The sequence below is a fragment of the Canis lupus genome, chromosome 8 (assembly GCF_003254725.2).
Source record: "Canis lupus dingo isolate Sandy chromosome 8, ASM325472v2, whole genome shotgun sequence".
Lineage (NCBI taxonomy): Eukaryota > Metazoa > Chordata > Mammalia > Carnivora > Canidae > Canis > Canis lupus.
In genome coordinates this window covers 71612953-71640783 of record NC_064250.1, presented here as the reverse complement: position 1 = coordinate 71640783, position 27831 = coordinate 71612953, and the positions used below count along the sequence as shown (strand labels likewise).

General features: G+C 62.5%; 5 protein-coding genes across 23 annotated transcripts in view; 2 read left to right on the top strand and 3 right to left on the bottom strand.

The window, feature by feature from the left end:
- The window catches only part of PPP1R13B (protein phosphatase 1 regulatory subunit 13B), an 89133-nt gene extending 84662 nt beyond the window's left edge, over window positions 1–4471 (top strand). For all 5 annotated transcript variants that reach the window (XM_025442979.3, XM_025442980.3, XM_049113516.1 and 2 more), the window contains 5 exons: window positions 392–529; window positions 607–740; window positions 1424–1590; window positions 2461–2660; window positions 3213–4471. In XM_025442979.3, coding sequence (XP_025298764.1) covers window positions 392–529; window positions 607–740; window positions 1424–1590; window positions 2461–2660; window positions 3213–3254 — 681 coding nt within the window. In that variant the 3' untranslated portion in view covers window positions 3255–4471. The remainder of the gene's footprint in view (window positions 1–391; window positions 530–606; window positions 741–1423; window positions 1591–2460; window positions 2661–3212) is intronic.
- Window positions 4472–4562: 91 nt separating this feature from the next.
- ZFYVE21 (zinc finger FYVE-type containing 21) lies at window positions 4563–14842 on the bottom strand. Of its 2 annotated transcripts, XM_025442985.3 has the most exons (8): window positions 14643–14842; window positions 8909–8959; window positions 8433–8601; window positions 7830–7905; window positions 7658–7749; window positions 7019–7072; window positions 5318–5460; window positions 4563–5185 (listed from the first exon to the last, which is right to left on the bottom strand). In XM_025442985.3, exons 1-8 carry the CDS (start codon window positions 14778–14780, stop codon window positions 5150–5152), a joined length of 759 nt encoding a protein of 252 aa, XP_025298770.1. In that variant the 5' UTR covers window positions 14781–14842; the 3' UTR covers window positions 4563–5149. The 2 variants fall into 2 exon arrangements, with proteins under 2 accessions (XP_025298770.1, XP_025298771.1); XM_025442986.3 differs by lacking the exon at window positions 7019–7072 and having other exon boundaries at window positions 14643–14836.
- A 2620-nt stretch (window positions 14843–17462) lies between these two features.
- XRCC3 (X-ray repair cross complementing 3) lies at window positions 17463–24497 on the top strand. Its single transcript, XM_025442984.3, has 7 exons — window positions 17463–17602; window positions 19336–19473; window positions 19682–19894; window positions 21879–22033; window positions 23665–23877; window positions 24006–24052; window positions 24144–24497. Exons 1-7 carry the CDS (start codon window positions 17548–17550, stop codon window positions 24370–24372), a joined length of 1050 nt encoding a protein of 349 aa, XP_025298769.3. The 5' UTR covers window positions 17463–17547; the 3' UTR covers window positions 24373–24497.
- Window positions 17596–21884, bottom strand: LOC125755620 (uncharacterized). The gene is made up of 2 exons (XM_049113521.1): window positions 20680–21884; window positions 17596–19340 (listed from the first exon to the last, which is right to left on the bottom strand). Exons 1-2 carry the CDS (start codon window positions 21589–21591, stop codon window positions 19332–19334), a joined length of 921 nt encoding a protein of 306 aa, XP_048969478.1. The 5' UTR covers window positions 21592–21884; the 3' UTR covers window positions 17596–19331.
- The window catches only part of KLC1 (kinesin light chain 1), a 68341-nt gene continuing 63254 nt past the window's right edge, over window positions 22745–27831 (bottom strand). For 8 of the 14 annotated variants that reach the window (XM_035719586.2, XM_035719588.2, XM_049113517.1 and 5 more), the window contains 2 exons: window positions 23240–23312; window positions 22745–23134 (listed from right to left, as the gene is read on the bottom strand). In XM_035719586.2, the coding sequence (XP_035575479.1) occupies window positions 23277–23312 (36 nt within the window). In that variant the 3' untranslated portion in view covers window positions 22745–23134; window positions 23240–23276. Of the gene's footprint in view, window positions 23135–23239; window positions 23313–25019; window positions 27524–27831 lie in introns of those variants that run through there. The other 6 variants (XM_035719595.2, XM_035719593.2, XM_035719585.2 and 3 more) reach the window with 1 other exon arrangement.

Genomic DNA, 27831 nt, shown 5'->3' with positions numbered 1-27831 from the left:
AAGTGCAGGCAACGGGGAGAAGAACCTTCTAGACAGAACCCTCTGGTGGGAAGTCAGTGTTGGTGGAGCAGAGAGGAGGAAGTGAGAGTCCGCTGTAGTTGGTAGGAATGAGTGGCCGGCTCTTGAGCTTGACTGTCACCCACCTCACTCCCCAGCACGGGTGCCCTGAAGAGCCGGAGCCAGCCCCTGAGCAGCTCTCCCCAGCGCTCTGGGCAAGGCACAGTGGGCCTGGCTGGGCCTGCGAGTGGGTGTGCCTTTTGATGCCAGGGGCTGCTCAGTGCTGCTGGGAGTACACACTAGCCAAGGCTTCCGTCCCCGTCCCTCCTGTCCACCAGGGCTTGGTGCACTGGCACGTGACCTTTAAGTCAAAAGCATGCTTCCTTCCTGGCAGACCAAACGGACCAACCTGAAGAAACCGAACTCGGAGCGCACAGGGCATGGGCTGAGAGTCCGGTTCAATCCACTGGCGCTGCTCCTCGATGCTTCTCTGGAAGGGGAGTTCGACCTGGTGCAAAGGATCATCTATGAGGTGAGCTGGGGGTGGCCGCAGGCCAGAGCTGCCCCCTGTGCTGAGAGGTGGGGCTCACGAGTGCCCCGTGCCCTTAGGTGGAAGACCCTAGCAAGCCCAACGACGAAGGGATCACCCCCCTGCACAACGCCGTCTGCGCCGGCCACCACCACATCGTGAAGTTCCTGCTGGACTTTGGGGTCAACGTGAACGCTGCGGACAGCGACGGCTGGTGAGGGGCCCCAGGGCGCTTGGTCTCCAGTAGGAGGTGGCCCCCCGCTCCCCCCGCACCATCAGGACATGGGGAGGTGCAAAGGCAGGAAGGGGTGGGCGTGTGCGGCACGTCACCCCAGGCCGCCTCGCGGGGCCTCCGGCTCTAGCTCTCTGGTTCTCTTGTGAAAGGCACAGGTCTGATCGCGGTTTTCGTAGACCTGATCACGTTACGCTGTGCGCTGCACCTTTGGCAGATGGCTACTCTCACCCTGGTTCTAAACGACCGCTGACCGGTGCAGAGGGGAAGCGGAGTCCTGCTTTGGGTGGACATTGTGTGGCTGCCCACAGGGCCCTCCTGCTGCTGTGCGGGCCCTGGGTCTCCTGTAGGCTTCGTTGGGAACTTCAGGCACCTGCCCGTGGGGTTTGAACATTTGGGTCTTTTAAATTGTGTCAAAATATGCCTAACACCTTCCACCATCGCCCCGCCGAGGTGTGCCCGGGCTGTCGGTGGGGATGTCCCTTGGGGCCCCGGCCACTCGGCAGTGCACCTGCGGTCTGCCCTGGGTTAGGGGAAACCATGCCGTTCAAAAGACCAACGCAAACCGGTGGGGCTCGAGCCCTGGCCCGGCCCTGGACGGCCCTGGAGGTCCCCGGCCAGCCTGGGCGGTACCTCGAGGTGTCGTCACCTACTCTCCTTTCCAGGACACCACTGCACTGCGCCGCGTCTTGCAACAGCGTCCACCTCTGCAAACAGCTGGTGGAGAGCGGCGCCGCCATTTTTGCGTCCACCATCAGCGACATCGAGACTGCCGCGGACAAGTGTGAAGAGATGGAGGAAGGCTACATCCAGTGCTCCCAGTTCCTGTATGGTACGCGGGGGTGGGGTTGGCCCGCGCCGACGCCCCTCCCCTGGGTGCAGGGCTGCCAGCGCGGGGTGCTGCTGGCCCCGGGCGAGGCCTGGCTCCCCTTGGGGAGCGGCCCAGCAGTCTCGTGAGAATGGAAGTCACGCTGCCCCTTAGGCTCATCCTGAAAACCTATGAAGATCCATGTTGTCAGGTTTTTGCCAGATTGCTGAAAACACAGCGCTTCACTGCGCAGATGGCCCCCCTGGGTGGAGCAGCTGGGGGCGGCGGAGGCTGGGCAGCACCCATCTGTCCATTGCTGGAGCCCCCCAGGGCTTGAAGCCCTGCCGCGGCGGCTGCAGGCCCGAGCCAGGGTGGAAGCGCCCCCACGGCCTGGGGTGACCACCGAGGAGGAGTGAGGCTCATCCTGTTCTAGTTAAGCCGCGGGCGCCACCGTCTGGCTTCCTGGGGCCTGGAATGGGTTCGGCGGCTGCAGGGCGTCCACTGCACACCTACCTCGAGACCCTGTGTGCCCAGCCCCACACTAGACCCTGGGGACGCTGCAACAAACCAAAGCGGGCCCCAAGCCCCTGAGGCTACAGTCCCAGTGACTGCCGTGCGGGAGGAGGGCAGCAGGAGGTCACCCGCCCATCCAGGTCCCTGCAGTCATGCGGGCAGGAGCTGGCGGGGTGCTCTGCCAGTGTTGGGGGCCCCCACACCCAGGAGCAGTCACGCGGCTTCCTTGTCACCGACTGGTGGCAGTTGTCGGGTGGGGGCCATTAGGCTCCCCAGTAGGAACACCGAGCACTCGGGCCTGGCCCCTCGGTAGTGGGCTCCTGGCGGGCGGAGAAGGGACTGCGGGCCCCGCCCTGACCGCTTGCCGTCCTCTCGTCCCAGGGGTGCAGGAGAAGCTGGGCGTGATGAACAAAGGAGTGGTGTACGCTCTGTGGGGCTACGAGGCCCAGAACAGCGACGAGCTGTCCTTCCACGAGGGGGATGCCATCACCATCCTGAGGCGCAAGGACGAGAGCGAGACTGAGTGGTGGTGGGCTCGCCTTGGGGACCGGGAGGGCTACGTGCCCAAGAACCTGCTGGGGGTAAGCACTGGGAGCTCGCAGCTCGGGGTCCCGCGGTCCCATCCCTGTCCTACTGGCCCAGAGAGCACAGAGCCTGCAGGCGACCCCCTGTCCGCCCTCAGCGCCACCTCTGGGAATGGGGAGGTCCCGTGATCGCACCCTGGGGGCACCCTGTTGAGCCCGAACGCCCCGACACAGGAGCTTTGGCAAGCAGCCAATCCCGAAACGTCTCTGGGGGGGGGGGGGACTGCCGGTCGCTACCTCTGTGGCGTTTACAGCTGCGTCAGCCCTGGGGCAGAGCAGGTGCCTGGGCGCCAAGGCCCACGGGCCGAGGCGCCGGCCTGGACGGGGAAGGGAGCCTCTCGGCCACGGCCGCAGGTCTTAGGCAGCGCCAAGGCCTAGGAGAGGCTGTCCTGGGGTGGGGGTGCAGCCAGCGGGGGGCGCCAGAGTCTCAGGGGGGGCGGCCGCCGAGTGTCGGCCTGACCGGACAGCGGCCCAGGGACCCCGGCCGCTGGGCGCACCCTCGGGCTTGGCGTGCCGCGGCCTCGTCCTGACGGCTCCCTTGCTCCCCAGCTGTATCCACGGATCAAACCCCGGCAGCGCACGCTCGCCTGAACCTCCTTGGGAGCGCTGCACGGCCTGCCCGGCCTGCCCGCCGCGGAGCCGCCCGATGGAGATGGAGATGGTGATGGCGATGGCTCTGCTGCTCTCCACGAAGGCTGAAGCTAGGCGTGGCTCTAATGGTGCTCATTTAGCTGACAGCATCCACAATGTGAAATCCCTGCAGTTTCTAGGTGAGGCCCTTTCTTCAGTTTGCCCGTAACTGGGAGAGGTACTTTTGCCTCCAAGAAGACTGAATTTTGCCAATTACTGTAAATCCAAATAAATATCCAGCTTTCTAAACAACTGTCCCTGTTGCCAATAAGAAACCCTATAATTTATCCCTGGTTGGCTGCCAGTGACGACAAACCCCTTTACTGATTTGGCCCACAGCGGTCCCTCGTTCTTGATGTCACCCCCACCCTAATACTGAAAACCTGCAACCGCAGTGAGGTGTGCCCCCCTGCTAGAGCCTGCCCTCCTGCCACTGGAAATCACAGCACCCCACTGTCCTTCCCACCCTGACCACACGCATCTCCTCCTTCCCCTACCAAAGGAGCCCCCCCGGATGGAAGCTTCTGTGAGTGGTGGTGCTTGGTGCGTGTGTCCCGGGCATGAGCATAGGTCACCTGCATACAGGCTGACGGTGCTGGGCTGGCCTCGCACGGCCCAGGCGCCAGGGTCGTTAATACCAAGTGACAGCAGTCAGGAGCCTCAAGACAGCACCGTCCCCTCCTCCGTTCACAGCACTGCCTTCCCCGCAGCCTCTTGCTGCTCAGGGGTGCGGCCCACAGGCCGGGGTGGGGAGGATGTGGGGTGCCTGCGCGGCAGGAGGGGCAGCTGGGAGGGTGGGAGGGCAGGGGCCAGCCACGATGCAATAACGTTTGCCCAGTCCAGACACCAGTTTGAACTGTACGCACAGACTTTTCTATACCAAAAGTATTTTTTGACTACACCATTCGAAACTACCAGAATGATGTCAGAAATGTTTTTTTCTCTCATTAAAATCCAGGCCCTTAGGCTTTATTTTCCATGTAGGAGTCCCGTGTATAATTTATGTATGAACACGTGTGTAGGTCCTGCTGTAGTCAGTCACCTTTAAGCATTGATTGTACACAGTGTGGTGATGAAGCGTGAGCGCCCCGTGGGACGGCCTCTGCTGCTGGACGCCCCCGCTGCGCCCCGCCACCGCTCATGCCGTGTAAATGTGCACAATAAACCGCTGTCTCTCACCGGCGGCTGCGAGTCTTGTGTTTCGGAGCCGCAACGGAGCTGTAGCACGAAAGCTCAGGCTTTTCTGGACACAGTGAGGCAGACCTGATCCGTATTTTCAAAATAGGTTTTAATCATAAGCTTTATATACAAATCGTTGTACAATTATTTTAATAAAGTGAAATAGTAAGTAAAAAGTACAAAAAGCAAAGCTGGCTCCTCCCCCTTAGTGAAGTAAAGTATCAAAGGTTTGTTCGTAGCCCAGAATTAGTGATGTGGGAAGTGAACAGTCTCTAACGGGCTCGCGCAGACCGTACAGCCGCACACAGAGCCGGACTCCCGAGCGCGTCAGGCCTGCCCAAATCCTCGCTGTGCAAGAGTGAACACTGAGGGGCCAGAACCTTCTAGCAAACCTGGGCACCCATAAAAACATGGTTTTCAGTTATGCTAAAAGTAGTTTAGCAGTAGTGTAATTCAATCTCTCCCACCTCCAATTAAGTATCGACGAGATAATACACACACTCTAAAGCATGAGGCTGCCGAGAGCATTACTAGACTGTGCGGATTGCACTAGATAAGCGAGCACTTCCGTTTTCTCCAACCACGGGACCTGCGTCTCCCAGCACGTGAGGGTCGGTTGCCTGTGGTGCGGGGAGCAGGCTCCGCTGTCGCAGGCTGACCGTCCGTCCTGCCTGCGGTTACTGGTCCCGCGATTCGTAGAGGAGCTTGGTGGCCTATAATGTGACCAGAGAGCGTGCTGGGTCCTGTGCCTGGACGGGCTTCCTCCGGGAAAGGCGGGCCTGCGCTCCAAGCAGAAGCGCCCAGCGCCCAGCGCCCCGCACCCCGACCCGCCGGGGCCCAGGTACCTTGTGCATGGCTGCCAGCCACGCGGTCGCCTGCCTCCTGCTGGCATTGGCGTCCTCCGCGGCCCTCAGCTTCAGCTGGGTCACGCTCTCCGCCCCCGGTGCTGCGTACTGCAGGGACATGCCTGTGGCCCGGGCGTTACCTCCTGGAGGAGGGAGATGAGCTGAGCCCACGGGCACCCCGAGCACCCGGGCTTCCACCTGCCCTCCTGGGTGGTGGCCAGGGCTCCTCCTTCCCACCCCTCGTGCTGGGGCAGGAGGCCTGGGGGCAAGGGCCTGTGCTCCGGTGGAAGCACATCACTGACGGGGAGACGACCGCGTCACCAGGTCCCATGCGGGCACTCCTGCAGCCAGGTACCCTGACCCCATCCGCCTGCGGCTGAGCCGAGGCCGCCCAGAGCACAGGGGCCAGCCCACCACGGAGACCCAGGGTCAGAGCGGAGGGGCTGCTGCGGGGCCGCAGGGCGGGCAGGGTGAGCGCCAGCGGACATGGTGGCGGGGGCAGTGGCGCCCCTCGGGCTGGTGCCAGCTGCTCGACACCGGTGGCTCACAGAACGGGCCATCCCTCTCAGGCGTGACGCGTCAGCAAAGTCCAAGGAGACCAAGCCTCACGGGAAAGTCCACCCACAGCTTTTGTACTTTGCACCTTCAGGACAGAAACTCCATTTTGAGCAGGAGTCCACCTCATGGAAAACCGCTTCAATCAGACACTGATCCCTGAGTCAAAACTGGGGGCCTGTCCCCCCTCGCGGGCCTGCGGACCGTGGATGGCGCCTGCGGATGGCTGGGGGAGGCGGGCCGCTGTACGACGGGAGCCAGGAAGGGCTGTCCATCTGAAAGCTAAGCCTTCACGAGCTGCGTTCCCGCTGTGCGTGTTGCCAGGTGGGTCCCCGACTGGGGTCCTGGCAGGAGCACCCACTCGGACTGGGGCCACGCCAACCACGGCTCTGCCCACCACCTGCTTTTGTGAGAAGTTTAACTAGCACAGAACAGCCACGGCCTGTTTCCCAGTCACCTCTGGCTGCTGCTGCGCGTGCTGAGAATCCAGGGAGCCGACCACGCTGACAACAGTGACCGCCTGGCTCCAGACCGGCCGGCGGGCAGCGTCCCTGACTCTGGGCATTGTGCCACCCCCACCCCCTGCTGCCCACCCCAGGGAAGACCGGGTCCTGGGGTTTTAAATGTTTAGAAAACTTCTGGCAGAACAAGGCTCATTGCACCCCCAAAACTGCCAGAAGGGGGGCGTGCGGCACCAGAAGCCACAGGGCCCTGCCCAGGAAGACCACCTGGGCCGACCCCTCGCTCCTCCACACCCTGCCCTTTGTGCCCAGGGGCCTTCGACTCCCAGCCTGCCGCTGGTTTGCACGCAACCAACGTGTGCCAACGTGCATACCCTGTGCTGGCCTGGCCTCTTGCCTCCCCATGTGGGGGCTCAGACCGAGGCGCAGAGGAGCACCGTGAGCCTGTCCGTGAAGGGGCAGGAAAGGACTGGAGGGGGGGCCGCCCACGGTGCCCCCAGACTCGCCAGCTCAGGGCCAGCAGATGCTAATGCACAGCTGTGAAATACCAGGTCAAGCTGCCTAGAGACGGAACAGATTCACCGTTCCTGGCACGGGGGTATTTTCATCCATGCTCCGTGTACCCCCGTCGAGGGCCCAACCCTCTTTCAAATCCCCCAGAAGCAGTGCGCAGGCTGAGGCTGACCTTCAGAGGCGGGCTGGCTCCCCAGGAGGCTGGTGTAAGTGGGAGGGTCTTTTTCTACGTCAACAAGGTAGGCGGGCAGGCAGGAGAGAAGAGCCAAGAGCAATCAGAAAACAGAAAGTGAGAAGGAATCAGTGACGAGGATTTTCTCCGCACTCGGCCTGGAGCGCGGACTCCGTGGAAAGGCAGCTCCTGAAGCAGCGTCAGGGTGGAAAGATGCAGGCGGGGCGAATGCCCTGGGAGCTCACCAAGGAAACGTAAGGGGATCCGATCCGATCCGTTCCCACAGACCCCTGACAGGAGCAGAAGCGCTGGTTCCCAATTAGCCACCAGTCCAGAGCCTTCTGAGCCCACGGGGGACGCCGACTGCACTGGGAGCTTTATCCCCGGGTTGAGGCCAACACAGGGCTTTCCCGTGGCACGTTCGGGTAAACTCTCCTTCGTTACCCTACACGTTCAGCCCCATTCACCTGGCAGGTTCCCGAAGCCACTTAGTAAATACAAGTCCCCAGAGGACGGCGGGCAGGCCCCCCCTCAGAGACCCGCGGCCAGGCTGAGCACGAGGACCCGAGAAACCCCGTCCTGCACACCACGGCGTCACCCCAAGGCCGCCCACGCTGCTGCTCCTCCTGTTGCACTTACCTCCTGGTGGGAAGCCTTCCGTGAGGATCTGCACAGTGGAAATACGTGCGATCTCAATCTCGTGGCGGCTGTCCCCATCCAGAATCAGGTACCTGCGGGACAGAGTGGGCACACGTCACTGCGGGGCCGACGTGACAAAGCTGTCTGGGCCGAGCAGCACTCTGCCTCTTACCTCTGGTTGTTGGAGAGACGGCAGACCATGGTTTCTGGCTTCTCGGAGTTTCCAAAAGTCACGAGGAAGGTGGCTCCTTGGGAGACAAGAACCAACATGAGAACACCCCAGCTCCTCTCACGGCGTGCCCTCCCTGACCCGGCGAGGCCAGCTCCCAGGGAGAGGCGCACCCAGGACCAAATGAGCCAAGCAAGACAGCGGCAGTGGCTGAGCCTGCAGGTCCCCCAAGTAGGGCAGCAAGGCCACGACGGAGGAAGAGCATAAGGTACTGCTGTCGGGAGGGGCTCTGTGCACCTGGAAGCTCCTAGAAACTTCCATCCTTCCCCAAAAGGCCCTGAGGGCTCCATCCCAAGGCCCGGACCCCAAGCACCCCAGAGCACTGAGGCCTCCCCCTGCATGCTCCAGAAGCAGTCGGGGCAGGGCCAGAACGGGGAGAAGGCACGGTGCCCGCCAGGCCAGGGAGGAGCGGGGCCCCAGAGGGGAGGGGGGCTGGGGCCCCGGAAGCTCCCGGAGAGGCAGCCCTTCGTCCCTGCTTCTCCAGGAACGCGGGGGAGGTGGGGACAGAGGGACACAGACGGCCAGGCCCAGGCGCCGCGGGCTTACCACTCAGGAGCACTTTGAGCTGCTTGTCGTAGAACTCGGCCTCCTTGTGGGACACCAGGGCACACTCGGCGCACTGCCGGACGGGGTCCACGAAGCACATGCGCCGCAGCGCCACCTTCTGGCCGCAGCACTTGTCGCAGAAGCACTTCCCGCAGCGGCGACAGTGATGCTGCGGATGCAGGGGTGGCAGTGAGGGGCTGGGGGGCCACCCCCCACCCCGGACACGGGCCCTGTGCGGGTGTTTGCCATCAAAACGATGAGGGGGTGAGGGCCGCACGCATGGTCGCTCTACTGTGTTCCACTTCCTCCCAGCTCCGAACCTCCTTCGAGGGCAAGCACCCAGCACGCTCCCACGGGCATGCAAGCTGCTCCCGGGCCCTGGGGCCGAGTCACAGTCTGCTCTCCTGAGGCGGGCAGCCGCCCCCACCAAGGGGCTCCCCGCTGGCCTAGCCCCCCACCCAGTGGCCTCAGCTCACCTTTCTGGTGAGAAAGTCAAACTTGGCGTCGCACTGCATACATCTCGGGCACTAGGAGAGAGCAGATCAGGACCCCGCTCTGAGCGCTGCTGGGACAGCTCCCTGCCTTTCCCCTCCCAGCCCAGACACCAGGTGGCCCCCAGCCCCATGCCACAGGGGTGGGGGGCACCAAGGACACAGGTGGGGTCCAAGTCCACATGGCCACCAGCGGGGACTGGTCCAGATGGCATCCCCGGGACACTGAGGGATGCCTGGGCCCCAGATGTGCATGCCGGGGACATCCTGGTGCTGGAAGCAAGAATCTATGTCATGGAAGGACCCCGAGATTCCAAGGCAGGAATTAACCTGAAGCGGCCAGGCCGGGTGAGCACCCCACTTTATAAATGAAGGAAAGTGCAGCAAGGGGCTGGGGGAGGCCTGGCTGGCAGCGGCCCACACACGGCCCACTCGGGGCGCATTCTCAGCACGCGTGGACACACGTGTGGAAGAGGCTGAGCAGGACGGGGGGGTGGTGTGGGCTGGGTACGGGTTTGACATGGTGGCTGCCAGGCCTGGAAATGCTCTCGAACGCTCCTCGGAGTAAGGACCCAGACAGAGCGCTTGCACGGCTGGCCTCAGGGCCCTGGGCGCCCAGGAAGCACAGAGACCGAGCGCTGGGTGTCAGGGGGAGGGCTCCCACGCCCCAGCGCCCCGGCACAGACGGAGCCCTGCTTCAGGACGAGCTCAGGCCTCTTCTCTAACGCGGACCCCAAGCTGGTTCAGGTTTTGCCAGAAGCAAAGACGGGCTGACGCGGCCCAGCTTCCTGCGGTGGGAAAGCTGCTCCTGGCCCCAAACCCCAAGCAGAGCTTCAGGCCGACACGGAGACGAGGAACGTGCCCCCTTGCCCCCACTCCAGGCAGGGAAGCGAGCTTCCATCAGGACTGGTTCCAGGGTCAGCCAATCCTTCCGTTGCCCCACAGACCCTCACCCCGCAGGGGCAGCGGGGGCTGCACCGACCGGCAGGTTCACCTCTCCCCTGCTCTGCGCGTCCCCCAGGGTGGCCGCAGCCGGCGCATGCAGGCTCCACAAGTCGGGCAAGCAGGCGGCCCTGAGGAGATCGCGGGCAGGAGCCAAGTGCCCACCAGTGTGCGCTGGTGCCGGCACCCTGCAGATGCTCCGGGAGGGAGCCTGGGACCCTCGGCCGCACCCCGGCACTGCGACTGGTGGCTGAGCTTTTCAAGATCCTGTGACTAACATTTTCTTATTTCCTCTTTGCTCTTAAGCTGCTTTCTGGACTGGGACACAGGGCTTGCTTGGCCCACCCTGACCTTCCAGAACCACCCATAGAGTCCCCGCCTGCTTCCAGTGTGAGCCGGCGCTGTTGCTGCTTCCGCCCATCCCGGGCCACTGCCTCTCCCCTGTGAGAGTTCTGGAACGTTGCTCGTGTTTGGCACTCGGGCTTCTACACCGTGGCAGGGCCGAATCCACTGGAGAAAGCCTCCACCGACGGCGAGGCCCGTGCACGCGGGAAAGCCCGCCGCCCAGGCTCCTCACCGCCACCAAAGGCTGTCTCGCGTCTCCTGCTACCGTAAGGCTCATGTGTTTGCGGAGGTCAAAAGACAAATTTTTAAATGTAAGACCACATCCAGAATTTAATATATGCTCCCTTAACAACGTAAGTGATCCAGCAGTTTATCACCCTAAACAAGCAAGGAGAGGATTCAGGAACCTGACGGATTTTTAAACAAGGTAGTTTGCTGATTAACAGAAAAGACACTTAAAAATCAACAAAGCAATTGAATCTAAAGAGAACGAAGTAAGGAAATAAACACAATGGGCAGAGATGAAAGTCCAAACACGGCCGAGGACCAGACACCAGCCTGCCCACCGTCCTCAGAGCAAACGGGAACCACAGGCGCAGGCCTGGCCCAGCAGCCCTGAGACCACAACTAGACCAAGGGGCCCTCTGAGGCCGGGGTAAACTGAGTCAGGGCCCACGCTCACCACGGGCCTCCCGCCCAGCGGACAGGATGGAGGGAGCTGGCGACAAGGAGTGGCCTCTGGAGGGTGCGCTGGGCACCGCGGGCATCTCCAGCTCAGCATGGGTGCCCCTGGCCTTGGACACCCGGCTGCTTCCGTGAGCCCTCGATGGAGCCAGCGTGGCCCCGGGCATTCAAGAGCCATCTGCCCACCGCTGCCTGACCTTGGCACAAGAGCCCCCAAAGGCGCTGGGGATGACTCTTCAGAACCTGCCCAGCCCCAGGGGGTAGCTGACCGAGCTCTCCCCTCAATGTCAAGAGAGTCAGAAAATAGTCTGGAGCATTGAAAGGAATGTCCGAAAGAGAAGAGCCTGAGGAGGCCTGCCCACCCACCCGGGGACCGTCGTGCCCCTCTGCGGCACTGCCGACAGTGCTCCCTGGCTGGCTGCCTGGCACCAGACCCTCACATGACACTGCGTCTTAGGTTCCTCAGAGGCAAACAAACAGATCCTGAAAATAAACTTTAAAAATGTTTGTATTAACGTATCTTTATTGAAAGATAATCTTCTCTATCAGCGCCTGGCCAGCTCAGTCGGAAAAACACGTGACTCTTGATCTTGGGGTTGCGAGTTCGAGCCCCATGCTGGGTGCAAAGGCTGCTTAAAAATAAAATGTCTAGGGCAGCCCGGGGGGCTCAGCGGTTTAGCGCCGCCTTCAGCCCAGGGAGTGATCCCAGGGTCCTGGGATCGAGTCCCACACTGGGCTCCCTGCATGGAGCCCACTTCTCCCTCTGCCTGCGTCTCTGCCTCTCTCTGTCTCTCGTGAATAAATAAAATTTTTTAAAAAATAAAATGTCTAATGATAATTTTAAAAAAGATAACCCTTTCTAAAAAGTAAAAGCAGGGATCCCTGGGTGGCGCAGCGGTTTAGCGCCTGCCTTTGGCCCAGGGCGCAATCCTGGAGACCTGGGATCGAGTCCCGCATTGGGCTCCCGGTGCATGGAGCCTGCTTCTCCCTTTGCCTGTGTCTCTGCCCCTCTCTGTGTGTGTGTGACTATCATAAATAAATAAAAAATTAAAAAAAAATTAAATCTTTAAAAAAAAAAGTAAAAGCATAACTCCTAAAATATAAACTGACCCACCCAAAGATTTAACTCCTTAATTAGGGAACCAGTAAACTGCTAAAATCCCAGCTCAAAGAGGTGGCAGGGGACGGGACACATGAGGTCACAGGAAATGGGATGAATGTGGCCAAAGAGGCAAAATGGCAGCTATCACAGGAGATGAGCCTCCATGGGACAGAGCCGTCTGTGTCCCAGGCCCCTGTCATTGCGCATTCTGCAGAAGCTGCAGCCGCAGGGCCCAAAGACAGAAGCGCAGCCCTGCCCAGCACCCATCGGGGTGCTTGGACCCCCCCCCCAACCCTCACCACCCTCCACCAGTGATTCCTCAGTCAGTGCCGGCCAAGGCACAGGGGTCCTGGGCGGCATGAGACAGTGCGCCCCCTGGGGTCCCAGACAGCCAATGTGAACCCCACCTTGACTGTGCTGGAAAAGCTTCTGCAGAGAACCCCCTTGCCGTGTGACCCAAATGACTCAGTTGCCCCCGATCACTGGTGACAAGGTGGGACAGGGGCCCCAAGTTTATTCACCCTTCACCCTGTTCTTGACCTGCTGACCTGTTGGTCCGGGTTCATCAACTGGGACAAATGCCGGTTAGCCTCAGTTGGTCTAACTGGAGTCAAGCTTTTGTCACCCTTCAGGCCCGTAGATGACAACCTGGGATGATGCATCCCCTGACGACAGGTCACACTACCCGGGCCTCCAGGGCTCCGGGCCTCCCGCTTCCCAGCACCTTCCCCTCCCACCCTGTTCTCCTCCAGCCACTCAAGCTCTCCCTCCTGCAGCCGCCCTCCTGCCCCCAGTGACCCCAAGGAATGCAATCCGTCCGAGCCCAGGGCTGGGTTTGTATGTGACACGCCTGTGCCCTCCTCCCCGAGTCCGGGTCTACAGTGTCCAGGTATCCAACTATCCGCTCAGAGCTGTGCCCGTGTTGGCCACGCCCAGTGCTGGAGATGGGAAGGCGGAGGTGCAACACAGGACGGTTTTTCAGGGTCAAAGGCAGTATCTCCGCCACTGGTGACAAGTCCCCATGGCCACCCAGAGAGCCTGCCAGCGTTCGCACAACCCCGAGGGCCCTGCCGGGCTTGCTGCGCACCTGCCCCAGGGAGGTGGGGACGGTGCCCTTGGCCCTTGTTCTCTCCGAGGCAGGAAGGGAAGCTGAGGGCTACAGGCCCGCTCCTGCATGCACGCCTCCACCCCCCACCGAACACTCTTAAGGGTGTCCCTGCAGCCGCAAGCTAACAACCTGGCGCAGGGTCAGGCACCCGGTAAGTACACGCGAGTGGATCGGGCTGGCCTGGCCTCAGGGTGACCCAGCGCAAACCAAAGAGGACACGCGGAGGACCACCCACAAACGTGTCAAAGACACTAACTGGCAAACGACGAGAAACAGGTGGAGGCTGGGGGTCTGCGGGGCCCTCCTGCCCGGCTCCCTAATTCCCCTCCCCCATCCCAAACCACGAGTAAACACACCTAGTTCTCACAACCGGCGGGAGCACACGGAGTCTCCGGCGCACAAAGCTCCGGGTGTCCCAGAGGCGCCACCGCGCCGAGCGCGGGGGCGGGGACACACGGCCCGCACCCGGCGAGGCCCCGCCCCCCGCAGCGCCCAGCCCAGCCCGCACAGCCGGGCCAAGTGTCTTTCCCCCAGAACACACCGTGCGCGGCCCTGGACTCCCGGACCGGGCCCCACAGGCTTCCAACTACTTCCTGAAACTCAGCGAAGTGCACCGTTGGCTCCTCCCTCCGCGCGGCAGGGCCTGCTCCGGCCCCTCAGAGCCCGGCTGAGGCGTCCGGCGAGGGGGCGCTCCCGGCCTGGCGACCCCCTGCCCCCCCGCCCCGCCCCCGCCGCGCCGGGACTGCTCCGAGTTCCACGGGGGCCGCGACGCTGTGTCCTCGGGAAACACCACACGGGACCGGGAGCCAGGGGTGCGGCCGTCACCCCAGCCACCAACCCTCCCGACCCGCAGCGGGCCCCAGGGCGGCGGCGGGGCCACGAGGGCTGCTAGAGTTCCGCAGGGGGCGGTCGGGGCGACACGTCTCCAGCGGCTCCGGGGAAACTGCTGAGCCGCCTCCGCCGCCTTCGCGACACGCGGCGACCACCCGGTGAGGTGCCTACGGGTGCGGGGTCGCGGCCGCCGGCGGGTCACGGCCTCCCCTCCCCCACGGGGAAGCGAGCCCACGGCTTCTGCACGCGCAGCCACCTGCCGTCCCCACCTGCTGCGGCGGGAACCTGTCCCGGCCCCTCGGCGGCCCCGAGGGACTCTGGGACACGTACTCAGGCGTGAGGCCAGACCCGGGCTGCTTTCCCCAGCGCTGACGAGGGGCCACGCGCGGAAAGGCGCGCGCCGTGCGGGGCCGAGCCCGGGGCCCACAGGGCAGGCAGGGGCGCGGGCACCTGAGGGCACCTGCGGGCCCCCCCGCGACTCTCAGGGAGGAGGCGGCAGGACGGAGCCCGGGCCCGGGCGCTGAGAGGTGCCGGCTGACGGCTCACGGCTCACGGGCCTTCGGGGCCGCCCCCGCCAGGGCGCCCTCCTCACCGTCCCGCCGGGGCCTCCCTCCTCCGAGCGGCTCGCCGCCCCGGGGCTGCGGACGCGGGCCTGAGCCTCTGAGGAGGGAGGGAGGGGCGGGAGCGGGCGGGCGGCGGCGACCTACCTCCTTGTCCGGGACCCACTGCGGCTCCTCCAGGCCGAAGGGGCTGCCGAAGGCGCGGTGCTCGGGCACCATGCGCAGGCCGCTGGGGGAACGCACCAGCTTCTTGGCGTCGCGGCGCGCGGCCACCTCGGAGGACATGACGCCGCCTCAGCGCTCGCCAGCCGCTCGGACCCTCGCCCCGCCAGGAGCCCCGCCCTCCCGCCCGCGCGGATGACAGGGGCCGCGTCCAATCGCCACGCCCGGCCCGGAGCGCGAGCCAATCGCCGGCCAGGCCCCGCCCCATCGCCGCGCTCTCCAATCCGCGCGAGGGCACCTCCCCGGCCACTCTGCGGTCGCTCGCCAATCGGCAGTGAGGCCCCGCCCACGCGCGCCCCGCCCCCTCGGGACGGCGGAGACTTCGGATTGGTCAGGAAGTCTGAGACGTAGCGTGGCTTCCTCTCTGATTGGCGAACCCGGGGCGGGGCGCCCGGCTCTCATTGGAGGGGGAGGTGGCGAGGGGCGGGGCAGCGCGAGGCGGCGGACGGAGCGGGCGCGGGGTGAGTGGCGGGCGGCTGGGGCGCTGGGGCGCTGGGGCGGGAGGCGGCCAGGGGCTCCGGGGGGTCGCGGGTCCTGCACCGGGTGCGGACCTGCGGGCGGGCGGAGCGGACAGCAGAGCCGGGTCCTGGCGGGGCGCGGGCAGCCCGGAGCCGGGGTGCGGAGGCGGGTCCTGGGGACTGCCACCCGCAGGGACCCGAGCAGGCCGCCGGGGCGGGGCCCCCTGGGGTGGAAGGGGAAGGTGGGGCGCCCCGGGGCGGGCAGGCGCGGAAGGCAGGTGCGCTCGGGCGGCCGCGGCGGGAATGGGGCGGGGGGGGGGGGCCGCGGCCTAGGCCAGCCGTCCTGGAGAAGCCGTGCTGGAGGGGAGCGCAAGGGATGCCGAGGCCGCAGGCGGGCGCTCACCACCGGCGGTCACCCGGGGCGGGCAGCCTCCGGACCACCGAGTTTGGCGGAGTCTGCACACCGAACTGTCCAGCCCCCGCGCCGGTGCCGGCTTGGCAGGTGCTCGTCGGCGGCCGCTCTGCTCCCTGACCGCCCGGCCCCATCGCGTAGGCCCGAGCCACCAAGGTCGCCGGCTGCTTTTCCTGCCCTGGGTCCAGCTGCTGTCAGCCCCCGCCTTTGTCTCCAGCGACTCCCCAGAGGCAGCAGCCTCAGCTAGAACCTCCCCCGCCTGGCCTTCCTCCTCACCCTCACCGTCCGGACCCCAGCCCAGCCTGCTGGCTGTGTCCCCTCCATCCTCTGGGCCCCGTGGTGCCTCCCTGGGGCTTTCAGTCTAGGGGAAGGACACACACACACTTTCTCCAGAAGTTGGAAACAACAGCTTGTTATTTAGTCCAGGTGTTGTGTTGTCCTGGGGGTGGTTTGGGGTGGTGCCTCCCTGGGTCACCCCTTCCCATTCTTGTCCTTGGGGCTCTTAAAGCTGATGTCCCCGCCAAGCCGAGAAGGCGCGCCGCTCCTCTGACAACTTATCCATTCCCCAGAGATGTTCTTTTTCTTTATTTGCGTCCTGTTTTCAGGAATCTAACACACCTACCGCCAGCCTGGCCGGCATCTTCCAGACACTTGGGGCACCTTTGGAGGTGGTCACAGTCCCCATCACCTCTCCCCGTGTATAGCTGGCCCTGGGGCCCCATGTTCAGGTGCCTCTTTCTGAAGGAGACCCCAACCATTCTCCAGCTTGCAGTCCTGGTGGCCTCGGGAGTGGGGGTGGGGGGACCTCTGTGTGTGTCCTCCCCAGGTCGGCAGTGCAGACATGGGACCTGCAGCACAAGCCCCTCCCTGCAGCGCTGTCATGATCACGGGGTGCGGTATGCCTGGCGGCAGGCTCTGCAGCCACCCAGACCAGTACTGTCAGATCCAGGCGTTTCGGCCCTCTCCATGCCAGATGTTTCCCTGGACTGGCCTGTGAATGTGACAGTGCAAGTGACCTGGTTCTCGAAGCTCCAAAATCACACTGATGTTGTCCATGTGAATAACGCTCCAAGCACTGCAAGGGGAGGTGGCCTCGCTGCTGGACACCGACGCTGGGTTCAGCCCGAGTGGCTGCTGGCCTTGGGCTTCCTGCACACCCCTCTGCACTCAGCTTTGCTGATGCGGGCGGCCTGCGTCTGGGGGACCCTGGGCTGAGCAGGGCCGCCAGCAAGGGTTGGGTCGGGCTCCAGTTCCGTAGCCTCTGGGGCCCGGGCCGTGGAAGGACTGCTGGCCAGGGGAGGGGCGGGGACTGCAGGGCAAGGGCGGGACAGTCTCCACTGTCCACTGCTCAGCTTGGTGGTCCTGGGGGTTCCGACTCGCAAGCATCCTGCAAGATTCGGAACTCGCTCTTCCCATGCTTTCCAGATCCTCCATGGAGACACACTTAGGGGAGAGTAAGGCAGAGAATGCAGAAGGCACTTTGTGCCCAGTGCCTGTGATCTCCAACTGTCTGTGTCCTCCCCACTGGAGAGGGGTCCAGGCAGGGTGCTCACCTGGACACCAGGTCCCTGGGCCAGGCCTCAGGGTGGGAGCACCTGCTCCTTTCTGACACCTTCTGCAGGGGATGGAATGGGTCCGCCCTGTGTGCAGGGACCTTTAGTACGCAGCTGGCCTGGGGGCATTTCTTTAACCGCATCCATCTGTGGATCGAATGCACGGTTTCTAACTTCCCGAATGCTTGCTCTAACCAGGTGCTGCCTTAGACCTGTTTTCCTGGTACAGTGAAGTCTCTTCTCCAAACTCAGGGCCGACGGTGAACCCTGGTGTCAGAGGGGACCACATACCCTGGCCACTGTCACTCTGCTGTGCTCAGCTCCTGGGCGGTGTGAGGTGACAGCCAGCACATTGGAACTGGCGTACCTGGGAAGTTACCTATCATTGTGGCCAGCCTGTCGAAGAAATGGATTTGGATCAATTGGACCTGAATCCCAGGATTATTGCTGCAGTTAAGAAAGGTATACTTACTGACGTTTGGGTCAAGTAGATATGTGAAACGTACAGATGTGCATATGCACAGTGTGCGTGGAACAAGTTAACGGGGTCCTGTCCAAGTGCCCCCGCCCCAGGAAACCGATCCTCATCAGTAACTGATGCTGGAATGTGCTGCAGGTTTTTCAGTTGTGTGTGTTTCACTGAGGACATTTTTAAAGTTAATTTTATTTTCATCAAAGGTAATACACGTTTATTGTCTAAAAAGTGAAATGGAACTGCTTAAACCCCTTATGAATCTTTTATCAATTTCTTGTGTTTTTGTATCTGGGTTTCTGAATACTGTGCTTATGTTGCTGTGTTCCGTTTGTTAGTGTCAGGAACTACTCAGAGTGCGTGTTACAGGGATGAGGGCTGGCTGACTTGTACCCCGACTTCCTCCCCCCACAGTTGGAACACAGTTTGGGCCATTAGGGTTTTGACTGGGGACGTAATGACTGCTGCAGAACTGGGAGGATAAGACGGTTTCCTTCCTTGGACCATCTTTGTTATTTTCCCCCAGAGTTGGTAGTTGCCTCCTTTTTTCAAATGCTGTGTTTTCTGTGTACATCTGACTTTTCCCACATTGTCCAGTATGTCCGTCAAGTACCAGTGCCTTTTGTTTAAATGCTCAAAGGGCTGGACAGCTCACCCATTCTGTCTCCTGGTGTGTCTGTCCCCAGCTACCCTGCACCAGCTGGCGTTCTGGGACTCCCTTCCCTCTCCCCTGTCTCCTGTGGCACGTGATGGGGAAGCTTCAATATTCAGATGCTCGTTGATCTCATAACGTAGAACCCTAAGTCTACGTGGAGGCCAGTGCTGCAATGTGATATCCTACATGAAGGCAGGGCCTTGGGGTCCTGCTCCCTCATCCTTGGCTCTTGGTTTTTTCTAGAGCCCGTAAGTCGTTTTCCTTTGTTCTCCCTTTCATCCAGTCTGTCCATCTGTCTTAATTGGCACATTCAGTACATATGTATTTAAGGTAATTCCTGATACGTGTGTTAACTCAGCCTTACTATGCTCGGCTATTCTTCCTGTTTCTTTTTGTGGTGGTGTCCTTTTTCGGCTTCTTCTGGATTGGTTGGATAGATTTTTAGCATATTTTTTCTTTCTACTAGTTTGAAACTGATGTACTTATCCAAGCCCAAAATTAATTTATCCACTCTTCTCCCCAGATACCAGGCCTTTTGGACACATTGACTCTGTAACCCTCCCTACCCACCTTGCCCGCTCACTCACCTTTGTTGTTTGTCCCACTGGCCATCCTGCCATCCCCACATCCCAGAGGTCTGGTACAGTGGACATGTTTGGAAGCTGGCTCAGCCTTCCTGCACTGCCCCCCCATGCATGGCCCTCACTCTGCCCTGGGATCATCCTGTAGGTTTGCCTTCTGTGTAGGCCTGACTGGCTACAGAAACCCCCTTTCTGGACAGATGTTTCTGGGGTGTGGAAGTGGGCGGCAGCCACTGCTCTGGGCACCTGGGGGAGGCCCCTCCTCCTCTCAGGCTCCTGCCGCTACAGCTGTGAGGTGGGGCTCCCCAGGCCCCTTCCCTCCCCGCTGTCCTCATCACACTCCAGCCGGGGGCTCCCACAGCTTCAGGGAGTGGACCGACTGGGCTCCGGTTGGAAGACTGTTCCTGCAAACACCGTTGTCGTTGCCGTGTGGCCTCGCGGTACCGTAGTCTGAGCTTTGCCCTGGAATTTCTTTGTTCAATTTCAGCCAAACTGAAATCAATAAAGGAGGTTTTGCATTTTTCTGGCCCGGACCTGCAGAGACTGACCAGCCTGTCCAGCCTGGACGTGCAGCACTTGCTGAGAGCGGCCTCCTCACGCCTGCGGGGAGGCGGTGTCCTCACAGGTAGGCAGGGGGGCGTCTGCTCTGCCCTGGCGCCTGGTGCCCTGGTGCGAGTAACCGCAGGGCCAGGACACAACGGGGAGAGACCTATTGGGGGCGGGGGGGAGGGGCAGCCCTGGGGGCCTTGCTCTGGGGGCCAGTTCTCAGCCGAGAGGCGAGGCCAGGCCGCGGGGGCGGGAAGCAGGGCTGAGCCCGGCCGTGCCTCCGGCAGCGCTGCAGCTGTGCGAGCGGGCGGGGGGGCTCCCCGCGCGGCCCCAGCGCCTGAGCCTCGGCTGCCCCGTGCTGGACCGGCTCCTCCGCGGCGGCCTGCCCCTGGACGGCGTCACCGAGCTGGCCGGCCTCAGCTCCGCCGGGAAGACCCAGCTGGCCCTGCAGCTCTGCCTGGCGGTGCAGTTCCCGCCGCGCCACGGGGGCCTGGACGCAGGTGAGTGGCCGCGCGGGGCCGCCCCCGGGGCCCTCCCCAGGCCCGTCCTTCCTCCCACTTCGCCCGGATCCCGCCCCTGGGCAGCCTGCGCGGCCCCGTCCCGGACTGGCCACGACGTCCCCGCGACCCTGGCAGGGCAGAAACCGGGACAAGCAGTGTTTTATTACCCCTTGGGGAGGGGGTGTGCAGGCTGCAGCCCTGGCCGCGCCCCTCGCATCGTGTTGTGGGGGTGACACGGGCCACACAGCACAGGGACGTTTCCAGTGCCCACGTGGGCCACTTGAGCGGTAAAAATTTCAATTGTTTTTACTAAACGGAGGTAACGGAGCAACCGTGATGCTGCCTGGTGGCCCCTCCCGGCCCCAGAGCCCACCCCGGACAGGCCTGTGGTGTGGTCCCCACGGGGCGCTGGTCCCGAGGCCCCCGCTTCCCGCTGGCTCCCGGAGCTCCGAGGGGCAGGGCCGGCGCCGCCACAGGCAGGGGTGTTGCTCCCAGGACGCAGGCATCCGTGGGAGGCGGGCCTGAGGGCAGGGGGCTGGCACTGGCTGCGCTTGGCCTGGGAAGCGGTTCACCCCCCCCCCACCCCGGTGGAAGAGCCTGGAAGAGTGGCAGTGATGCCCCATGGGGGACGCAGCAGTCTCAACCCGGAGGCTCTCCCAGGCAGGCCACCTGCGCTTCCCTCCCTATTCATTCTAGAACATCTTGTGGCCCCAGGAGAAACCGCCCCCAGCTTGGCCCTTGGGCGGCCCCGCCTCCCCCCCCACCTCCTGTTCTGGAAGACTCACCCAGTGGAACCCTACAGTGAGCTGTGGCCTCCCCACAAGGCTCACTGTTGGAATCCGCGACGTCCTTCCCTCCTCCTCACGGCTGGACGCTTCTCTGATGTGTGTCCAGGGCCCGTTTGCTCGCCCTTTCGTCCGTCCACGGGTGTCTGGCTGGCTCGCCCCTCTCTGAGCACGGGGGTCCAAGGCTCTCGGAGCGCATGCACACCCGGGACCGCGGGTCACGTGCGCACACACACACACACACACCATCCTCATGGACGCCCGACTTGACCGGAGCCACCCTCGGGGATGGGAGGCGGTGCCACCGTGGGCTTGATTTGCACTTCCAGGCGACAGAGGGTGTTGGGCATCTCCTCGCAGCCCACTGAGCACCCGCACGGCCCCTGCGGAGACGCGTCCGCTCAGCTCCTCTGCCGGGTTCGGACGGGGCCATCGTTTGTGGTTGAGCTGTAAGAACTTCTGTAACGTGGGTGCGAGGCTCTTGCCAGATGCGGAACTTACAGTGTCTCCTCTCCTGTGGATGGTCTTCATTTTCTCAATGGTACCATTTTGATCAAGTCCAGCTTCTCTCTCTCCCTGTGCTCGCTTGTGCTGTTTGTCACATCCGAGAATCTGGTGCTGAATCCGAGGGCATGAAGGTTTACCAGGTCTTCTCCGGAGCTTGTGGGCATCGGCTCTGGCGTCAGGTGTGCGGCCTGTGAGGACGGGCCGGTGTGCGGTGACCTGGCTGTCCCCGCGCCATTTGCTGGAGGCCATTCTCTCGCTGAGTCGTCCGGGCACCTTGGTTGAAAACCAGTTGCCACAGATATTAGGGTTTGTCTCGGAGGGTCTCCACTTCTTTCTGGCTGCAGACTCGGGCCCATTCCCTGGCGCGGGGACCCAGGCTCTGGCCAGGCTGCTGCCCCACAGCATTCAGGCTTCCAGGGACATGTGGCCCATTGTTTGCTTACCGGCTCCTCCAGTCACAGGAACCCATGGTTACCACCTCGGAGCCAGGGATGGCAGGGGGAGCCTTGAAAGGAGCACCTCGGGAACCTGCGTTCCCTGAAGCCTCAGCGGGAACGTCCCCGCATGCAGGAGGCCCATTCCCAGCAGCCTAGGCCTTGATGACCCCGCTCCCCTCCGCTGGGGCAGGCCCACGGGGTGGCGTCCTGGCAGCGAGGGGCAGTGTTGGCACAGCGGGCCCTTTGCCTTCCCAGGGGCCATGTACATCTGCACGGAAGACGTCTTCCCAAACCTGCGCCTGCAGCAGCTCATCGCGCAGCAGCAGCGCCTACGGACAGACGTTCCGGGAGAGGTAGTCAGCAGGATAAAATTCAGCAACCAGATCTTCATCGAGCACGTGGCCGACGTGGTGAGTGTCCTCTCGACCTCAGTTCCGAGGGGAAGTCAGTCGGGGGCCAGTGGACGGGGCCACCAGGACAGGGGAGCAGAGGCGCAGATGCCAGTACACGTGTGCCACACGTTCAGATCCCTGTGATCCGGTGCCTAAAACCCATCCTGTAGATCTGTCACCCACACAAGGAGGTCCAGCGTGCCACTTCCTGTCCCTGACAGGCACCTGAGACCCCTTAAAGGCGGCAGCTGCAGGGAGCACCCCCCGCTGCCTCCCGCTTCCCCACCCTGTGGTGCCCTCTGCCCAGGGTAGGCCAGGACCTGCTGTCCAGGCCACCATCCCAGCGAGAGCAGCCTGTGCTGGGTTTTACTTCTGCCTCTGACGGAGCAGAACGGTGCCTGTCAGGGCACAGAGCACTCCTCTTCCCGGCCAGGGCCTAGTAAGCCCCCAACGAGCCCCTCAGAGGGCCGGCTGCCACCTAGGCCCACCACTCGGGGGACAGACCTGGAAGGACCACCAGGGGACGCAGGCTGCGGCCTGGCCAGCCTAGAGCGTTATTAGTGGAGAGACGAACAGGGAGGGGGGAGGGAGAGTACAGCAGCACGCCCAGAGCAAGGCCTCTCCACCCCACCTGGCGCCCCCGGACCAGAGCCCCGGCGGGCAGCGCCCCCAGATCCTGGCGGGCCTTCCTCCCACTTAAGGATTGTTATAAAAATACCAAGTAAAAGATAAGACGTATAAACTTTTAATTTTTAAAAAATTTACAATGAAACATTATCACACAGCTTGGGGAGGTACGTGGTAGGGTGCGGCGCCCGGGGCCCACAGCCACGGCCTCTTCCCCGGGGGCTCGGGACACAGATGGCCGGGAGGGAGGCCACGCCCACCCCGTCCTCCTGTGGGGCCGGACGTGGCCACGGCTCTGCAAGCGACACGCGTCCCGATGAGCAGCGTGGTTAGTAGTACAGTGTGCTCCGTGGCACGGACACAGGAAGGCGAGGTTAGTGCTGCAGGCTCCCAGCCCCTCGGCCCTCCAGCCTTGGCGACCATCCCCTGGCTGTCCCCTGGCTGTCACACGAGCAGCGTCGTCCGCCTCTTCCAGGGCTGGGTGTGGCTTCACTGCGAGAAAGGCCGCGGTGACCCTGGGGCCTCTCAGTCGTTCTGGCCCCACAGTGAAGCCCCCAGGCGCCCCCCCGAGCTGCCCGCGGGGATGGGGGGACTCACATTACTGCTGGCATCCTCGAGGCCGCTGCTACTGCTGTCATTTTCCACAAAGAGAGGCTCCACTGGAGACGCCCTGGAGATGGAAGCACAGGACCGGGTTTCACTCAGGGAGGGACAGCCACGCTGTGGTCACCCGGCCCCACTGGGGCACAGCCGGGAGTTTTCACAGTAGAGGCGGCCCCTGCCCAGCTGCCTCCACCTCCCACCACTGGGAGGTAGGAGGGGGTGGGGTGGGGGTCAGGGCCCAGCATGGGGCCCCCCGGGGAGGAAGGCCCGGTCACAGTGATGGCCCCATGGAGGCAGGGGCGTGTCAGCCCCACTGGGGACTGGGGAGAAACTGGACAGATGCGCGGTGTCCCTCAGGCGCAGAGCAGGGGGAGCCGTGGTGGCACAGCCGGTGACGGCCATCTCCCCGTGGTTTCCAGGACTCCCTGCTGGAGTGTGTGAGGGAGAAGGTGCCCGTGCTGCTGTCCCGGGGGATGGCCCGTCTGGTGGTCATCGACTCCGTGGCGGCCCCATTCCGCTGTGAGTTTGACGGCCCGGCCTTGGTCCCCAGGGCCAGGCATCTGCAGGCCCTGGGAGCCGCCCTGCGCCGGCTGAGCTGTGCCTTCCAGAGCCCAGTGCTGTGCATCAACCAGGTGGGGGCCCCACCACCACCCCCCAGACTGCAGGCCTCCTCCATTTATTCTTTAGGGAAGCAGCTGGGGGGTGGAGTGGGGGGACAATGGGGTCCCTGCTGCAGCTGACCCTGGTCTGCACGTTCCAGGTGACAGAGGCCACAGAGGAGCAGGGCACAGCGCCCCGGCCACACGGGTGAGCAGGGCCCACCCCCTCGGCAGGACGGCGCAGGGGGTGCCGGGACCCCGCGGCTTTGAGTCGTGGCTGGGCCTGTTTTCTCTCTCAGGCTCCGGGACGAGCGTGTTTCTCCAGCCCTTGGAATGACCTGGTCCAACCAGCTCCTCATGAGGTTGATGGTCCACCGGCGCCGCCCCGGGGACGAGGCCGTCACCCCAGCCGGCCCCCCTGACCGCACCCTGAGCGTGGTCTTCGCCCCTCACCTGCCGCCCTCCTCCTGTTCCTACACAGTCAACGCTGAGGGAGTGCGAGGGACCCCGGGGACCGAGTCCTGTTGACACAGACCCCAGATGCCGGACAAGCCTGCCCTGTCTGCGGGCACAGGATTGGCATCCTGACTCCGCACACCCATCACCGGGTCAGGGCCTGCTTGAGGGTGTCGGCTGCACCTCAACGGCAGGAAGGCGGTGAGCACAGAGGAGCCACCCGACGTGGCCTCCACGCAGCCTCCACGCAGGCAGGGCCACGTCCACGCTCGTGCTGCACCACGCTGCCCGGCACAGCGGGCCCCGGGCCGCTTCACCACAGCCTGCTCTGTGCCAGGCTCTGCCCTAAGTAACTCCGTGTTGGTGTGGTCTTCACAGCCCCTGGGGACCGGTACACTTATAATCCTTGCTCTCAGGGAAACTGAGGCACAGAACAGCTAAGCAACTTGACCAACCTCCCACAACTCTACAAGCCAGACACTGAGCCCCGGGGCTGGTGCCAGGAAGGCAGGCCCATGCCGGACCCATACGAGGGGTGGAGGCACAGGTCCCTGTAACTGGGCACTCTTTCTGTTTGGATATTTTCTAGAGCAGAAACATGGATTTGAAATGTCCACCCAGTTTTTAAAGTAGTCTGTGGCCCTCAAAAGGGTAAGAATGGCCGCTGTAAATAGAAAACAGGTTGTAATTTTATACAAGAGCCTTTCTGCAAGTGCACGGACTTTGCACCAAGAAATAAACCATTTATTTTTTAATAAAATACAAACAATCCCAAATTATTTTCTAGGCAGATCACACTAACAGTAAGAAAACTATAGCCCAAGACAGTGTGTACACAACAGATGGGCCTCCCCCGGGGGGCACGCACGCACGCACGCCAGCACTCGGTGGGGGCCACCCTGCCCACCCGCCACAGAGGGACGCCCCTGCAGCAGGGCGGTCCCAGTGACAGATGGCCTGGGCTCCCAGCCCCACACAGCCCCACGCCTGCACCATCCCCTCCACCCCACGCACTCCTCACAGCCCTGGGTACCCCCTACGGTGGGGACAGGGTGGAAGAGAGCCTGTCTCTAGGACTGCCCCAGTCACACGTGTGATGCCTTCTGCCCTGACCAGACTCCCTCAGCTAACTGGAGCCTCACCCTTGGCAGGTGCGATCACGCACCACCGTATAGTTTCCAGGAGTCTGACGACCATCCAGTGCACTACTCAGTAGTGCAAGTAGAAACATCAGAATACAGCCCCATCTATGCAATGTGCTTCCCCAGAACAGTCTATAAAGTTAGGACTATGAGCGGTATCTTCTATAAACTGTAAACTATATATTTTTAGCAATATTTATACGTTACCATAAACACTGAATTTCCCATTACATGATATTCTTAGCAGCTTTCTGAACAAATGACAATTTTTTTTAACTCCAAGACATCAGTGACTCCCCCAACACTGCAAACACCGAGTGAGTGCCCCAGGCTGCCGGGTCTAGCACCTTGGGAAGAGCTGGGAGGGTCGGAAGGCCCGGCCCTCCACAGCCTCCACCTCCGACAGGCCCACGGAGGGCTCTGCACACGGTGCAACCCCGATCCACTTCCCGTCTGCCCTGTGGCCAAGGCCTGGAACCACAGGCACTAGGTACGGGGGGGGGAGGGACGACTGGCATTCCAAGGGTCCCCTCCCCCAGAAAGGAAAGCACGCTGCCCGCACTACTCCCTCCCCGAGAGCGTGAACACGCACACTTGAATGAAGCAGTGACAACCGGGCTCCTTTGTTTTGTCCAAGTTCAGAAAGCACAGATCTGCAGGCAGCGTCCCGGGGGCAGGAAGGTTTCTTACGGGCTGGGTCTGGGCTGGGTCTAAAGGAGGCCGCTGGCGCCCTCAGAGAGGCAAGGCCAACAAAGGCCTGCCCGTACCCCCTGGGGCCCAACATGAAATCCTATTCTCACCCCATGTTCATCCTTCCCAAACGCCCTGTTCCTCCAGAGAGAAGCGTCAGTAAGGGAACCCGGCTAGGTTTCCGACGTACTGGATCAGTACTGGATCAGCTTCGTGGCACGAGAGAGCACTTCTGACGGCGGGGGCGGCGGGACGGGGGTTGGGGAAGGATGACCCGACATGGGGCAGCTTCCAGCCAGCCCCTCCAGCCCTCCCAGCGGCCTCCATACCCAGACGGGACTGCAGAGCACACAGTGCCTCTGCGGGGACACGCTGTGCGCGTTCTTTCCTCGCGTGTCTCCCGATCCACCCCATGTGCAGACCGGCCCTGGACAGCGTTTACACAGTCAGTTCCTCGTCCACCAGAAGCTGCAAACTGGGACGGTCGGGCGCTGAGCAAAGAGGCACGGCCACAGAGGCCACGGGCCAGACCCAGAGGCACCTGTCTCTGGGTGCCACCAACCCCCTCGTCATCTGCTCGGGATTTTCTAAAGCTACCAGCTTGACTCACACATCTATTGAGGGGCAGGGCTGCAGCAAACACTGGACAATGTTTCCATCAAAACCTACCCCATGTTGACAAAGAAAACCTTTTTCAACATAAAACCTGCATCTCTACATGCTCAGCACTCAGGGACCAGCAGGGGAAAAAGGGGTTCCAAAGGGGCAGGCCTGGGAGCCCACGGGGCGTCTGGCAAGGCACGTGGATGTGCCACACTGCGGGAGTGGGGACCCGGCGGGGACCCAGACCCACCAGCATGTTACCCGTCTCCCCCGCTTCTTAGCACCCCCTCTCTGAATTCCAGGCAGCTCTGCCACAGATCATCAGATGCTTATTCTGAAAGGATGCAGCGTAAGGTTCCAGAGTCTTAGGTTACAGCCTTAGTATACATTAACACGCACAACAGATTCCGGTGTAGTCCGTGAGCAGCGGCCCATTCCAAACGTGGGGAAGCCAGCTGCCAGCGCCACATCGGCCTCCCTGACCGCCAGGCCCGGCCGGTCTCACGCTCACGCTCCGGCAGCTCCTGGTCGCTAGACTGCAGACAGCTTAACAGAATTCGGGGCAGGCCTCCAGGAGGCGAGGCGGTGGAGGATCACTATCTAGAGAAGCAAGTGACCCAGGTGGTGGGTCCCCTGCAGAGTTAGGGGAGGGGGCTCGGCAAAGCTTTGAGGGCTCAGTGCTCCATTAGTCTCGGGGATTTTATCTAGCTCAGCCTCGACCCTCAGCGGGCCAGCTCAGTGTTGCTGGCACTCAGAGCACGAGAGTCTGCCAGACAATTATTTCGTTCCTGCGTGAAAAAACAAAGGAAAAATTATACTTAACCAGTACTCCAAAGGACGCTGGCTTCAAGTGGCTCCGAGCTAACAATAGTGGGAGTCCTGACCATCGTGTGCAGGGGGCCAGCCCTGAGCGGGGTGGAGGGAGGACTGAGTCAATCCCACACCTTTTAAGACAAGACGCCTCTTTACTGTTGTCACCAGGCGCATCCAAGCGCACTGCCCAGACACTACCTGCACCTCCCGTGTCACCAAGGGCCTGGCAACAAGCACCTTGGGAACAGTCACCTCCTAAGGTCCTGGGGAGGAGAAGGGAGGC